This window comes from Petromyzon marinus, chromosome 69 (genome assembly GCF_048934315.1).
Source record: "Petromyzon marinus isolate PM22_M1 ecotype Great Lakes invasive population chromosome 69, UKy_Petmar_22M1.pri1.0, whole genome shotgun sequence".
Taxonomy (NCBI): Eukaryota; Metazoa; Chordata; class Hyperoartia; order Petromyzontiformes; family Petromyzontidae; genus Petromyzon; species Petromyzon marinus.
The window spans coordinates 7,133,032-7,150,531 of NC_133735.1; the positions used below are offsets into that span (position 1 = coordinate 7,133,032).

The 17,500-nt window shown below is 47.9% G+C and overlaps 1 protein-coding gene across 1 annotated transcript in view; it reads right to left on the reverse strand.

Annotated features, from left to right (window-relative positions):
- The window catches only part of LOC116957033 (pre-mRNA-splicing factor ATP-dependent RNA helicase PRP16), an 83,335-nt gene that overhangs the window by 6,834 nt on the left and 59,001 nt on the right, over positions 1-17,500 (reverse strand). The window contains 2 exon segments of the mRNA XM_076055046.1: positions 453-548; positions 15,974-16,099. Coding sequence (XP_075911161.1) covers positions 453-548; positions 15,974-16,099 — 222 coding nt within the window.

A 17,500-nucleotide genomic window follows, 5' to 3' on the forward strand; every position in this document is an offset into this window, starting at 1 on the left:
AGTAGTAGTAGTGTTAGTAGTAGCAGCGTTAGTAGTAGTAGTGTTAGTAGTAGTAGTGTTAGTAGTAGTAGTGTTAGTAGTAGTAGTGTTAGTAGTAGTGTTAGTAGTAGTAGTGTTAGTCGTTGTGTTAGTAGTAGTAGTAGTGTTAGTAGTGTTAGTAGTAGTGTTAGTAGTAGTGTTAGTAGTAGTAGTGTTAGTCGTTGTGTTAGTAGTAGTAGTAGTGTTAGTAGTGTTAGTAGTAGTGTTAGTAGTAGTGTTAGTAGTAGTAGTGTTAGTCGTTGTGTTAGTAGTAGTAGTAGTGTTAGTGTTAGTAGTGTTAGTATATGTAGTGTTAGTAGTAGTCGTTGTGTTAGTAGATGTAGTAGTGTTAGTAGTAGAAGTGTTAGTCGTTGTGTTAGTATATGTAGTGTTAGTAGTAGTCGTTGTGTTAGTAGATGTAGCGGTGGTCTCACCTGACGTGATTTGCCCGCGTGCTTGACGCTGTAGAACATAGGCCCCAACTCCGCCAGCCACTCTCCCTCCACCGCCGTCACACACTGCATGTACTCCTGTTACACACACACACAGTTACACACACACACAGTTACACACACACACAGTTACACACACACACAGTGACACACACACACAGTGACACACACACACACACAGTTACATACACACACACACAGTGACACACACACACACAGTTACACACACACACAGTGACACACACACACACACAGTTACACACACACACAGTTACACACACACACACAGTTACACACACACACACAGTTACACACACACAGTGACACACACACACAGTGACACACACACAGTTACACACACACACACAGTGACACACACACACAGTGACACACACACACACAGTTACACACACACACAGTTACACACACACACACAGTGACACACACACACACACAGTTACACACACACAGTGACACACACACAGTGACACACACACACAGTTACACACACACACACAGTGACACACACACACAGTGACACACACACACAGTTACACACACACACAGTTACACACACACACACAGTGACACACACACACAGTGACACACACACACACAGTTACACACACACACAGTTACACACACACAGTTACACACACACACACACAGTTACACACACACACAGTTACACACACACAGCTACACACACACACACACAGTGACACACACACACACAGTGACACACACACAGTGACACACACACAGTTACACACACACACAGTGACACACACACACAGTGACACACACACACAGTTACACACACACAGCTACACACACACACACACAGTTACACACACACACAGTGACACACACACACACACAGTTACACACACACACAGTTACACACACACACAGTTACACACACACACAGTTACACACACACACACAGTGACACACACACACAGTGACAGACACACACACACAGTTACACACACACACAGTTACACACACACACACACAGTGACACACACACACACAGTGACACACACACAGTTACACACACACACACACAGTTACACACACACACAGTTACACACACACACAGTGACACACACACACACAGTTACACACACACACAGTGACACACACACACACAGTGACACACACACAGTGACACACACACACACACAGTGACACACACACACACAGTTACACACACACACAGTGACACACACAGTGACCCACACACAGTTACACACACACACAGTGACACACACACAGTGACACACACACACACACAGTTACACACACACACAGTTACACACACACACACAGTTACACACACACACACAGTTACACACATACAGTGACACACACACACACACAGTTACACACACACACAGTTACACACACACACAGTTACACACACAACACAGTTACACACACACACACACAGTTACACACACACACAGTTACACACACACACACACAGTTACACACACACACACAGTTACACACACACACACAGTGACACACACACACAGTGACACACACACACACAGTTACACACACACACACAGTTACACACACACACACAGTGACACACACACAGTGACACACACACACACACAGTGACCCACACACACACAGTGACCCACACACACACAGTTACACACACACAGTTACACACACACACACAGTTACACACACACACACAGTGACACACACACAGTGACACACACACACAGTTACACACACACAGTTACACACACACACAGTTACACACACACACACAGTTACACACACACAGTTACACACACACACAGTTACACACACAGTTACACACACACAGTTACACACACACAGTTACACACACACACAGTTACACACACACAGTTACACACACACACACAGTGACACACACACAGTTACAAACACACACAGTTACACACACACGCACACACAGTTACACAGTGACACACACACACAGTTACATACGCACACACAGTTACACACGCACACACAGTTACACACACACAGTTACACACAAAGATAAAAAGACAAAGATCCCCCGAATAGCCTTAACAGACTGTAGGGGCAAGTGCTGTTAGCAAGCACCTATGAAGGCCGGATCGGCACACGAGGGGGTGGGTGGCCAGCACCACGCCCGACCGCCTTTGACTCCCTAGTGGCGATGTTTACACACCGCACCAGGTACTCATTTGAGGCTGAGTCGACCTAGGGGAGGCCCGGGACCGGTTCAGATAATCGTCATTGGTGTTGGCCGTGAGCGGGAATCGAACCCAGGTCGCCAGGTTCATAGCGCAGCGCGCTAACCGCTACACTATCGCTCCCCACACAGTGTGTAACTGTGTGTGTGTGTGGCTATGAGTGTGACTATGAGTGTGGCTATGAGTGTGACTATGAGTGTGACTATGAGTGTGACTATGAGTGCGGCTATGAGTGCGGCTATGAGTGTGGCTATGAGTGTGACTATGAGTGGCTATGAGTGTGGCTATGAGTGAGTGACTATGAGTGTGGCTATGAGTGTGACTATGAGTGTGACTATGAGTGTGGCTATGAGTGTGACTATGAGTGTGACTATGAGTGCGGCTATGAGTGTGACTATGAGTGTGGCTATGAGTGTGGCTATGAGTGTGACTATGAGTGTGACTATGAGTGTGGCTATGAGTGTGGCTATGAGTGTGACTATGAGTGACTATGAGTGTGGCTATGAGTGTGTGACTATGAGTGTGTGACTGTGAGTGTGACTGTGAGTGTGACTATGAGTGTGACTATGAGTGTGACTATGAGTGTAACTATGAGTGTGGCTATGAGTGTGGCTATGAGTGTGACTATGAGTGTGTGGCTATGAGTGTGACTATGAGTGTGACTATGAGTGAGTGACTATGAGTGTGACTATGAGTGTGACTATGAGTGTGACTATGAGTGTGGCTATGAGTGTGGCTATGAGTGTGACTATGAGTGTGGCTATGAGTGTGGCTATGAGTGTGACTATGAGTGTGACTATGAGTGTGACTATGAGTGTGGCTATGAATGTGGCTATGAGTGTGACTATGAGTGACTATGAGTGTGGCTATGAGTGTGTGACTGTGAGTGTGACTGTGAGTGTGACTGTGAGTGTGACTATGAGTGTGACTATGAGTGTGACTATGAGTGTGTGACTAGTGTGACTATGAGTGTGTGACTATGAGTGTGGCTATGAGTGTGTGGCTATGATTGTGAGCGAGCGAGGCTATGAGTGTGGCTATGAGTGTGGCTATGAGTGTGACTATGAGTGTGACTATGAGTGTGGCTATGAGTGTGACTATGAGTGTAGCTATGAGTGTGGCTGTGAGTGTGAGCGAGCGAGGCTATGAGTGTGACTATGAGTGTGGCTATGAGTGTGGCTATGAGTGTGGCTATGAGTGTGTGACTATGAGTGTGTGACTATGAGTGTGACTGTGAGTGTGACTGTGAGTGTGACTATGAGTGTGACTATGAGTGTGTGACTAGTGTGACTATGAGTGTGTGACTATGAGTGTGTGGCTATGAGTGTGACTCTGAGTGTGGCTATGATTGTGAGCGAGCGAGGCTATGAGTGTGACTATGAGTGTGGCTATGAGTGTGACTATGAGTGTGGCTATGAGTGTGGCTATGAGTGTGGCTATGAGTGTGACTATGAGTGTGACTATGAGTGTGACTATGAGTGTGGCTATGAGGGTGACTATGAGTGAGTGACTATGAGTGTGGCTATGAGTGTGACTATGAGTGTGGCTATGAGTGTGACTATGAGTGTGGCTATGAGTGTGACTATGAGTGAGTGACTATGAGTGTGGCTATGAGTGTGACTATGAGTGTGACTATGAGTGTGGCTATGAGTGTGACTATGAGTGTGGCTATGAGTGTGACTATGAGTGAGTGACTATGAGTGTGACTATGAGTGTGGCTATGCGTGTGACTGTGAGTGTGACTGTGAGTGAGTGGCTATGAGTGTGACTATGAGTGTGACTATGAGTGTGGCTATGAGTGTGGCTATGAGTGTGACTATGAGTGAGTGACTATGAGTGTGACTATGAGTGTGACTATGAGTGTGACTATGAGTGTAACTATGAGTGTGGCTATGAGTGTGGCTATGAGTGTGACTATGAGTGTGTGGCTATGAGTGTGACTATGAGTGTGACTATGAGTGAGTGACTATGAGTGTGACTATGAGTGTGAGTATGAGTGTGACTATGAGTGTGGCTATGAGTGTGGCTATGAGTGTGACTATGAGTGTGACTATGAGTGGCTATGAGTGTGGCTATGAGTGTGTGACTATGAGTGTGGCTATGAGTGTGACTATGAGTGTGACTATGAGTGTGGCTATGAGTGTGACTATGAGTGTGGCTATGAGTGTGGCTATGAGTGTGACTATGAGTGTGACTATGAGTGTGACTATGAGTGTGGCTATGAGTGTGGCTATGAGTGTGACTATGAGTGACTATGAGTGTGGCTATGAGTGTGTGACTATGAGTGTGTGACTGTGAGTGTGACTGTGAGTGTGACTATGAGTGTGACTATGAGTGTGACTTTGAGTGTGGCTATGATTGTGAGCGAGCGAGGCTATGAGTGTGACTATGAGTGTGACTATGAGTGTGACTATGAGTGTGACTATGAGTGTGACTATGAGTGTGGCTATGAGTGTGGCTATGAGTGTGACTATGAGTGTGGCTATGAGTGTGGCTATGAGTGTGACTATGAGTGTGACTATGAGTGTGGCTATGAGTGTGGCTATGAGTGTGACTATGAGTGACTATGAGTGTGGCTATGAGTGTGTGACTGTGAGTGTGACTGTGAGTGTGACTATGAGTGTGACTATGAGTGTGTGACTAGTGTGACTATGAGTGTGTGACTATGAGTGTGGCTATGAGTGTGTGGCTATGATTGTGAGCGAGCGAGGCTATGAGTGTGGCTATGAGTGTGGCTATGAGTGTGACTATGAGTGTGGCTATGAGTGTGACTATGAGTGTAGCTATGAGTGTGGCTGTGAGTGTGAGCGAGCGAGGCTATGAGTGTGACTATGAGTGTGGCTATGAGTGTGGCTATGAGTGTGGCTATGAGTGTGTGACTATGAGTGTGTGACTATGAGTGTGACTGTGAGTGTGACTGTGAGTGTGACTATGAGTGTGTGACTAGTGTGACTATGAGTGTGTGACTATGAGTGTGTGGCTATGAGTGTGACTCTGAGTGTGGCTATGATTGTGAGCGAGCGAGGCTATGAGTGTGACTATGAGTGTGGCTATGAGTGTGACTATGAGTGTGGCTATGAGTGTGGCTATGAGTGTGACTATGAGTGTGACTATGAGTGTGACTATGAGTGTGGCTATGAGGGTGACTATGAGTGTGGCTATGAGTGTGACTATGAGTGTGACTATGAGTGTGACTATGAGTGTGGCTATGAGTGTGACTATGAGTGTGGCTATGAGTGTGACTATGAGTGAGTGACTATGAGTGTGGCTATGAGTGTGACTATGAGTGTGACTATGAGTGTGGCTATGAGTGTGACTATGAGTGTGGCTATGAGTGTGACTATGAGTGAGTGACTATGAGTGTGACTATGAGTGTGGCTATGCGTGTGACTGTGAGTGTGACTGTGAGTGAGTGGCTATGAGTGTGACTATGAGTGTGGCTATGAGTGTGGCTATGAGTGTGACTATGAGTGAGTGACTATGAGTGTGACTATGAGTGTGACTATGAGTGTGACTATGAGTGTAACTATGAGTGTGGCTATGAGTGTGGCTATGAGTGTGACTATGAGTGTGTGGCTATGAGTGTGACTATGAGTGTGACTATGAGTGAGTGACTATGAGTGTGACTATGAGTGTGACTATGAGTGTGACTATGAGTGTGGCTATGAGTGTGGCTATGAGTGTGACTATGAGTGTGACTATGAGTGGCTATGAGTGTGGCTATGAGTGTGTGACTATGAGTGTGGCTATGAGTGTGACTATGAGTGTGACTATGAGTGTGGCTATGAGTGTGACTATGAGTGTGGCTATGAGTGTGGCTATGAGTGTGACTATGAGTGTGACTATGAGTGTGACTATGAGTGTGGCTATGAGTGTGGCTATGAGTGTGACTATGAGTGACTATGAGTGTGGTTATGAGTGTGTGACTATGAGTGTGTGACTGTGAGTGTGACTGTGAGTGTGACTATGAGTGTGACTATGAGTGTGTGACTAGTGTGACTATGAGTGTGTGACTATGAGTGTGGCTATGAGTGTGTGGCTATGAGTGTGACTCTGAGTGTGACTATGAGTGTGGCTATGATTGTGAGCGAGCGAGGCTATGAGTGTGACTATGAGTGTGGCTATGAGTGTGACTATGAGTGTGGCTATGAGTGTGACTATGAGTGTAGCTATGAGTGTGGCTGTGAGTGTGAGCGAGCGAGGCTATGAGTGTGACTATGAGTGTGGCTATGAGTGTGGCTATGAGTGTGACTATGAGAGTGACTATGAGTGTGGCTATGAGTGTGTGACTATGAGTGTGTGACTATGAGTGTGACTATGAGTGTGACTGTGAGTGTGGCTATGAGTGTGACTATGAGTGTGACTATGAGTGTGGCTATGAGTGTGACTGTGAGTGTGACTGTGAGTGTGACTGTGAGTGTGACTATGAGTGTGACTATGAGTGTGTGACTAGTGTGACTATGAGTGTGTGACTATGAGTGTGTGGCTATGAGTGTGACTCTGAGTGTGACTATGAGTGTGACTATGAGTGTGGCTATGATTGTGAGCGAGCGAGGCTATGAGTGTGACTATGAGTGTGGCTATGAGTGTGACTATGAGTGTGGCTATGAGTGTGGCTATGAGTGTGACTATGAGTGTGACTATGAGTGTGACTATGAGCGAGAGCGAGCGAGGCTATGAGTGTGACTATGAGTGTGACTGTGAGTGTGACTGTGAGTGTGGCTGTGAGTGTGGCTATGAGTGTGACTATGAGTGTGACTATGAGTGTGACTATGAGTGTGGCTATAAGTGTGGCTATGAGTGTGACTATGAGTGTGGCTATGAGTGTGGCTATGAGTGTGGCTATGAGTGTGGCTATGAGTGTGACTATGAGTGTGGCTATGAGTGTGACTATGAGTGTGACTATGAGTGTGGCTATGAGTGTGACTATGAGTGTGGCTATGAGTGTGACTATGAGCGAGAGCGAGCGAGGCTATGAGCGTGACTATGAGTGTGACTGTGAGTGTGACTGTGAGTGTGGCTGTGAGTGTGGCTATGAGTGTGACTATGAGTGTGGCTATGAGTGTGACTATGAGTGTGGCTATAAGTGTGGCTATGAGTGTGACTATGAGTGTGGCTATGAGTGTGGCTATGAGTGTGGCTATGAGTGTGACTATGAGTGTGGCTATGAGTGTGACTATGAGTGTGACTATGAGTGTGGCTATGAGTGTGACTATGAGTGTGGCTATGAGTGTGGCTATGAGTGTGGCTATGAGTGTGACTATGAGTGTGGCTATGAGTGTGTGACTATGAGTGTGACTGTGAGTGTGACTGTGAGTGTGACTATGAGTGTGTGACTATGAGTGTGTGGCTATGAGTGTGACTCTGAGTGTGACTATGAGTGTGACTATGAGTGTGGCTATGATTGTGAGTGAGCGAGGCTATGAGTGTGACTATGAGTGTGGCTATGAGTGTGACTATGAGTGTGGCTATGAGTGTGGCTATGAGTGTAACTATGAGAGTGGCTATGAGTGTGACTATGAGTGTGGCTATGAGTGTGGCTATGAGTGTAACTATGAGAGTGACTATGAGTGTGACTGTGAGTGTGAGCGAGCGAGGCTGTGAGTGTGACTATGAGTGTGACTATGAGTGTGGCTGTGACTATGAGTGTGACTATGAGCGTGGCTATGAGCGTGGCTGTGAGTGTGACTATGAGTGTGGCTATGAGTGTGGCTATGAGTGTGAAAATGAGTGTGGCTATGAGTGTGAGCGAGCGAGGCTATGAGTGTGACTACGAGTGTGTGACTGAGTGTGACTATGAGTGTGACTATGAGTGTAACTATGAGTGTGACTATGAGTGGCTATGAGTGTGACTGTGAGTGTGACTGTGAGTGTGACTGTGAGTGTGACTGTGAGTGTGACTGTGAGTGTGACTATGAGTGTGACTATGAGTGTGGCTATGAGTGTGACTGAGTGTGGCTATGAGTGTGACTATGAATGTGACTATGAGTTTCACTATGAGTGTGGCTATGAGTGTAACTATGAGTGTGACTATGAGTGTAACTATGAGTGTGACTATGAGTGTGACTATGAGTGTGAGCGAGCGAGGCTATGAGTGTGAGCGAGCGAGGCTGTGAGTGTGACTATGAGTGTGGCTATGAGTGTGACTATGAGTGTGGCTATGAGTGTGACTATGAGCGAGAGCGAGCGAGGCTATGAGTGTGACTATGAGTGTGACTGTGAGTGTGACTATGAGTGTGACTATGAGTGTGCCTATGAGTGTGACTATGAGTGTGGCTATGAGTGTGGCTATGAGTGTGACTATGAGTGTGACTATGAGTGTGACTATGAGTGTGGCTATGAGTGTGACTGTGAGTGTGACTATGAGTGTGACTATGAGTGTGACTATGAGTGTGGCTATGAGTGTGGCTATGAGTGTGACTACGAGCGAGGCTATGAGTGTGACTATGAGTGTGACTATGAGTGTGGCTATGAGTGTAACTATGAGTGTGACTATGAGTGTAACTATGAGTGTGACTATGAGTGTGACTACGAGCGAGGCTATGAGTGTGGCTATGAGTGTGAGCGAGGCTATGAGTGTGACTATGAGTGTGACTGTCACTATGAGTGTGACTATGAGTGTGAGCGAGCGAGGCTATGAGTGTGAGCGAGCGAGGCTATGAGTGTGGCTATGAGTGTGACTATGAGTGTGACTATGAGTGTGGCTATGAGTATGAGCGAGCGAGGCTATGAGTGTGAGCGAGCGAGGCTATGAGTGTGGCTATGAGTGTGACTATGAGTGTGACTATGAGTGTGACTATGAGTGTGAGCGAGCGAGGCTATGAGTGTGGCTATGAGTGTGACTATGAGTGTGACTATGAGTGTGGCTATGAGTGTGACTATGAGTGTGACTATGAGTGTGAGCGAGCGAGACTGTGAGTGTGACTATGAGTGTGACTATGAGTGTGAGCGAGCGAGGCTATGAGTTTGGCTATGAGTGTGACTATGAGTGTGACTATGAGTGTGAGCGAGCGAGGCTATGAGTGTCACTATGAGTGTGACTACGAGTGTGTGACTGTGAGTGTGACTATGAGTGTGACTATGAGTGTTACTATGAGTGTAACTATGAGTGTGACTATGAGTGTGACTATGAGTGTGGCTACGAGCGAGGCTATGAGTGTGACAATGAGTGTGACTATGAGTGTGATTATGAGTGTGAGCGAGCGAGGCTATGAGTGTGACTATGAGTGTAACTATGAGTGTGACTATGAGTGTGACTATGAGTGTGACTATGAGTGTGTGACTGTGAGTGTGACTATGAGTGTGACTACGAGTGTGTGACTGTGAGTGTCACTATGAGTGTGACTACGAGTGTGTGACTGTGAGTGTGACTATGAGTGTGGCTATGAGTGTGACTGTGAGTGTGGCTATGAGTGTGGCTATGAGTGTGACTATGAGTGTGGCTATGAGTGTGGCTATGAGTGTGACTATGAGTGTGACTATGAGTGTGACTATGAGTGTGGCTGTGAGTGTCACTATGAGTGTGACTACGAGTGTGTGACTGTGAGTGTCACTATGAGTGTAACTATGAGTGTGACTATGAGTGTGGGACTGTGAGTGTCACTATGAGTGTGACTGTGAGTGTAACTATGAGTGTGACTATGAGTGTGACTATGAGTGTGAGCGAGCGAGGCTATGAGTGTGAGCGAGCGTGGCTGTGAGTGTGACTATGAGTGTGGCTATGAGTGTGGCTATGAGTGTGAAAATGAGTGTGGCTATGAGTGTGAGCGAGCGAGGCTATGAGTGTGACTACGAGTGTGTGACTGAGTGTGACTATGAGTGTGACTATGAGTGTAACTATGAGTGTGACTATGAGTGGCTATGAGTGTGACTGTGAGTGTGACTGTGAGTGTGACTGTGAGTGTGACTGTGAGTGTGACTGTGAGTGTGACTATGAGTGTGACTATGAGTGTGGCTATGAGTGTGACTGAGTGTGGCTATGAGTGTGACTATGAATGTGACTATGAGTTTCACTATGAGTGTGGCTATGAGTGTAACTATGAGTGTGACTATGAGTGTAACTATGAGTGTGACTATGAGTGTGACTATGAGTGTGAGCGAGCGAGGCTATGAGTGTGAGCGAGCGAGGCTGTGAGTGTGACTATGAGTGTGGCTATGAGTGTGACTATGAGTGTGGCTATGAGTGTGACTATGAGCGAGAGCGAGCGAGGCTATGAGTGTGACTATGAGTGTGACTGTGAGTGTGACTATGAGTGTGACTATGAGTGTGCCTATGAGTGTGACTATGAGTGTGGCTATGAGTGTGGCTATGAGTGTGACTATGAGTGTGACTATGAGTGTGACTATGAGTGTGGCTATGAGTGTGACTGTGAGTGTGACTATGAGTGTGACTATGAGTGTGACTATGAGTGTGGCTATGAGTGTGGCTATGAGTGTGACTACGAGCGAGGCTATGAGTGTGACTATGAGTGTGACTATGAGTGTGGCTATGAGTGTAACTATGAGTGTGACTATGAGTGTAACTATGAGTGTGACTATGAGTGTGACTACGAGCGAGGCTATGAGTGTGGCTATGAGTGTGAGCGAGGCTATGAGTGTGACTATGAGTGTGACTGTCACTATGAGTGTGACTATGAGTGTGAGCGAGCGAGGCTATGAGTGTGAGCGAGCGAGGCTATGAGTGTGGCTATGAGTGTGACTATGAGTGTGACTATGAGTGTGGCTATGAGTGTGAGCGAGCGAGGCTATGAGTGTGAGCGAGCGAGGCTATGAGTGTGGCTATGAGTGTGACTATGAGTGTGACTATGAGTGTGACTATGAGTGTGAGCGAGCGAGGCTATGAGTGTGGCTATGAGTGTGACTATGAGTGTGACTATGAGTGTGGCTATGAGTGTGACTATGAGTGTGACTATGAGTGTGAGCGAGCGAGACTGTGAGTGTGACTATGAGTGTGACTATGAGTGTGAGCGAGCGAGGCTATGAGTTTGGCTATGAGTGTGACTATGAGTGTGACTATGAGTGTGAGCGAGCGAGGCTATGAGTGTCACTATGAGTGTGACTACGAGTGTGTGACTGTGAGTGTGACTATGAGTGTGACTATGAGTGTTACTATGAGTGTAACTATGAGTGTGACTATGAGTGTGACTATGAGTGTGGCTACGAGCGAGGCTATGAGTGTGACAATGAGTGTGACTATGAGTGTGATTATGAGTGTGAGCGAGCGAGGCTATGAGTGTGACTATGAGTGTAACTATGAGTGTGACTATGAGTGTGACTATGAGTGTGACTATGAGTGTGTGACTGTGAGTGTGACTATGAGTGTGACTACGAGTGTGTGACTGTGAGTGTCACTATGAGTGTGACTACGAGTGTGTGACTGTGAGTGTGACTATGAGTGTGGCTATGAGTGTGACTGTGAGTGTGGCTATGAGTGTGGCTATGAGTGTGACTATGAGTGTGGCTATGAGTGTGGCTATGAGTGTGACTATGAGTGTGACTATGAGTGTGACTATGAGTGTGGCTGTGAGTGTCACTATGAGTGTGACTACGAGTGTGTGACTGTGAGTGTCACTATGAGTGTAACTATGAGTGTGACTATGAGTGTGGGACTGTGAGTGTCACTATGAGTGTGACTGTGAGTGTAACTATGAGTGTGACTATGAGTGTGACTATGAGTGTGAGCGAGCGAGGCTATGAGTGTGAGCGAGCGTGGCTGTGAGTGTGACTATGAGTGTGGCTATGAGTGTGGCTATGAGTGTGAAAATGAGTGTGGCTATGAGTGTGAGCGAGCGAGGCTATGAGTGTGACTACGAGTGTGTGACTGAGTGTGACTATGAGTGTGACTATGAGTGTAACTATGAGTGTGACTATGAGTGGCTATGAGTGTGACTGTGAGTGTGACTGTGAGTGTGACTGTGAGTGTGACTGTGAGTGTGACTGTGAGTGTGACTATGAGTGTGACTATGAGTGTGGCTATGAGTGTGACTGAGTGTGGCTATGAGTGTGACTATGAATGTGACTATGAGTTTCACTATGAGTGTGGCTATGAGTGTAACTATGAGTGTGACTATGAGTGTAACTATGAGTGTGACTATGAGTGTGACTATGAGTGTGAGCGAGCGAGGCTATGAGTGTGAGCGAGCGAGGCTGTGAGTGTGACTATGAGTGTGGCTATGAGTGTGACTATGAGTGTGGCTATGAGTGTGACTATGAGCGAGAGCGAGCGAGGCTATGAGTGTGACTATGAGTGTGACTGTGAGTGTGACTATGAGTGTGACTATGAGTGTGCCTATGAGTGTGACTATGAGTGTGGCTATGAGTGTGGCTATGAGTGTGACTATGAGTGTGACTATGAGTGTGACTATGAGTGTGGCTATGAGTGTGACTGTGAGTGTGACTATGAGTGTGACTATGAGTGTGACTATGAGTGTGGCTATGAGTGTGGCTATGAGTGTGACTACGAGCGAGGCTATGAGTGTGACTATGAGTGTGACTATGAGTGTGGCTATGAGTGTAACTATGAGTGTGACTATGAGTGTAACTATGAGTGTGACTATGAGTGTGACTACGAGCGAGGCTATGAGTGTGGCTATGAGTGTGAGCGAGGCTATGAGTGTGACTATGAGTGTGACTGTCACTATGAGTGTGACTATGAGTGTGAGCGAGCGAGGCTATGAGTGTGAGCGAGCGAGGCTATGAGTGTGGCTATGAGTGTGACTATGAGTGTGACTATGAGTGTGGCTATGAGTGTGAGCGAGCGAGGCTATGAGTGTGAGCGAGCGAGGCTATGAGTGTGGCTATGAGTGTGACTATGAGTGTGACTATGAGTGTGACTATGAGTGTGAGCGAGCGAGGCTATGAGTGTGGCTATGAGTGTGACTATGAGTGTGACTATGAGTGTGGCTATGAGTGTGACTATGAGTGTGACTATGAGTGTGAGCGAGCGAGACTGTGAGTGTGACTATGAGTGTGACTATGAGTGTGAGCGAGCGAGGCTATGAGTTTGGCTATGAGTGTGACTATGAGTGTGACTATGAGTGTGAGCGAGCGAGGCTATGAGTGTCACTATGAGTGTGACTACGAGTGTGTGACTGTGAGTGTGACTATGAGTGTGACTATGAGTGTTACTATGAGTGTAACTATGAGTGTGACTATGAGTGTGACTATGAGTGTGGCTACGAGCGAGGCTATGAGTGTGACAATGAGTGTGACTATGAGTGTGATTATGAGTGTGAGCGAGCGAGGCTATGAGTGTGACTATGAGTGTAACTATGAGTGTGACTATGAGTGTGACTATGAGTGTGACTATGAGTGTGTGACTGTGAGTGTGACTATGAGTGTGACTACGAGTGTGTGACTGTGAGTGTCACTATGAGTGTGACTACGAGTGTGTGACTGTGAGTGTGACTATGAGTGTGGCTATGAGTGTGACTGTGAGTGTGGCTATGAGTGTGGCTATGAGTGTGACTATGAGTGTGGCTATGAGTGTGGCTATGAGTGTGACTATGAGTGTGACTATGAGTGTGACTATGAGTGTGGCTGTGAGTGTCACTATGAGTGTGACTACGAGTGTGTGACTGTGAGTGTCACTATGAGTGTAACTATGAGTGTGACTATGAGTGTGGGACTGTGAGTGTCACTATGAGTGTGACTGTGAGTGTAACTATGAGTGTGACTATGAGTGTGACTATGAGTGTGAGCGAGCGAGGCTATGAGTGTGAGCGAGCGAGGCTGTGAGTGTGACTATGAGTGTGGCTATGAGTGTGACTATGAGTGTGGCTATGAGTGTGACTATGAGCGAGAGCGAGCGAGGCTATGAGTGTGACTATGAGTGTGACTGTGAGTGTGACTATGAGTGTGACTATGAGTGTGCCTATGAGTGTGGCTATGAGTGTGACTGTGAGTGTGACTATGAGTGTGACTATGAGTGTGACTATGAGTGTGGCTATGAGTGTGGCTATGAGTGTGACTACGAGCGAGGCTATGAGTGTGACTATGAGTGTGACTACGAGCGAGGCTATGAGTGTGACTATGAGTGTGACTATGAGTGTGGCTATGAGTGTGACTATGAGTGTGACTATGAGTGTAACTATGAGTGTGACTATGAGTGTGACTACGAGCGAGGCTATGAGTGTGGCTATGAGTGTGAGCGAGGCTATGAGTGTGACTATGAGTGTGACTGTCACTATGAGTGTGACTATGAGTGTGAGCGAGCGAGGCTATGAGTGTGAGCGAGCGAGGCTATGATTGTAGCTATGAGTGTGACTATGAGTGTGACTATGAGTGTGGCTATGAGTGTGAGCGAGCGAGGCTATGAGTGTGAGCGAGCGAGGCTATGAGTGTGGCTATGAGTGTGACTATGAGTGTGACTATGAGTGTGACTATGAGTGTGAGCGAGCGAGGCTATGAGTGTGGCTATGAGTGTGACTATGAGTGTGACTATGAGTGTGGCTATGAGTGTGACTATGAGTGTGACTATGAGTGTGAGCGAGCGAGGCTGTGAGTGTGACTATGAGTGTGACTATGAGTGTGAGCGAGCGAGGCTATGAGTTTGGCTATGAGTGTGACTATGAGTGTGACTATGAGTGTGAGCGAGCGAGGCTATGAGTGTCACTATGAGTGTGACTACGAGTGTGTGACTGTGAGTGTGACTATGAGTGTGACTATGAGTGTTACTATGAGTGTAACTATGAGTGTGACTATGAGTGTGACTATGAGTGTGGCTACGAGCGAGGCTATGAGTGTGACTATGAGTGTGATTATGAGTGTGAGCGAGCGAGGCTATGAGTGTGACTATGAGTGTAACTATGAGTGTGACTATGAGTGTGACTATGAGTGTGACTATGAGTGTGTGACTGTGAGTGTGACTATGAGTGTGACTACGAGTGTGTGACTGTGAGTGTCACTATGATTGTGACTACGAGTGTGTGACTGTGAGTGTGACTATGAGTGTGGCTATGAGTGTGACTGTGAGTGTGGCTATGAGTGTGGCTATGAGTGTGACTATGAGTGTGGCTATGAGTGTGGCTATGAGTGTGACTATGAGTGTGACTATGAGTGTGACTATGAGTGTGGCTGTGAGTGTCACTATGAGTGTGACTACGAGTGTGTGACTGTGAGTGTCACTATGAGTGTAACTATGAGTGTGACTACGAGTGTGTGACTGTGAGTGTGACTATGAGTGTGACTACGAGTGTGTGACTGTGAGTGTGACTATGAGTGTGACTATGAGTGTGAGCGAGCGAGGCTATGAGTGTGAGCGAGTGTGCGTACTTTGGTGGTCATGATGAGCTCGTGGTACACAATGTAGTCCGGAGTGAATCCCATGCCGAAGAGGGCCGAGGTCGGGTGAAGGTGGCACGGCATTCCTGTGCGGATGTTCACGTACTCACCAATGCCCTGCAGGGACCACCACAACCACCACCACGCTCACCGCCACGCTCACCACCACGCTCACCACCACCACACCCACCACCACCACGCTCACCACCACCACACCCACCACCACCACCACCACGCTCACCACCACCAAAACCACCACCACCACACTCACCACCACCACGCTCACCGCCACGCACACCACCACCACCACCACCACGCTCACCACCACCACCACCACACTCACCACCACCACCACCACTCACCACCACACTCACTACCACACTCACCACCACCACCACACTCACCACCACACTCACCACCACACTCACTACCACACTCACCACCACCACCACACTCACTACCACACTCACTACCACACTCACCACCACCACGCTCACCTTGAGCTTGCCAGCCTGGTGGAAGTAGGCCGAACAGATACACTTGAGAACACCACAATCACCACCACACTCACCACCACACTCACCACCACACTCACCACCACCACACTCACCACCACACTCACCACCACACTCACCACCACACTCACTACCACCACCACACCACCACACTCACTACCACACTCACCACCACGCTCACCACCACCACACTCACCACCACACTCACCACCACACTCACCACCACCACCACACTCATCACCACCACCACACTCACCACCACACTCACCACCACACTCACTACCACACTCACCACCACACTCACCACCACCACCACACTTACCACCACACTCACCACCACCACACTCACCACCACCACACTGACAACCACACTCACCACCACCACCAGCAGCAGCACGCTCACCACCACCACCACACTCACCACCACCAGCACACTCACCACCACCACACTCACCACCACACTCACCACCACACTCACCACCACCACACTCACCACCACACTCACCACCACACTCACCACCACCACCACACTCACCACCACACTCACCACCACACTCACCACCACACTCACCACCACACTCACCACCACCACCACACTCACTACCACCACCACCACACTCACCACCACACTCACCACACTCACCACGCTCACCACCACACTCACCTTGAGCTTGGCAGCCTGGTGGAAGTAGGCAGAACAGATACACTTGAGAACACCACACTCACCACCACACTCACCACCACCACCACCACACTCACCACCACTACCACACTCACTACCACCACCACACTCACTACCACACTCACTACGACCACACTCACCACCACACTCACCACCACCACCACACTCACTACCACCACCACACTCACCACCACCACCACACTCACCACCACACTCACCACCACACTCACCACCACCACCACCACACTCACCACCACTACCACACTCACTACCACCACCACACTCACTACCACCACCACGCTCACCACCACACTCACTACG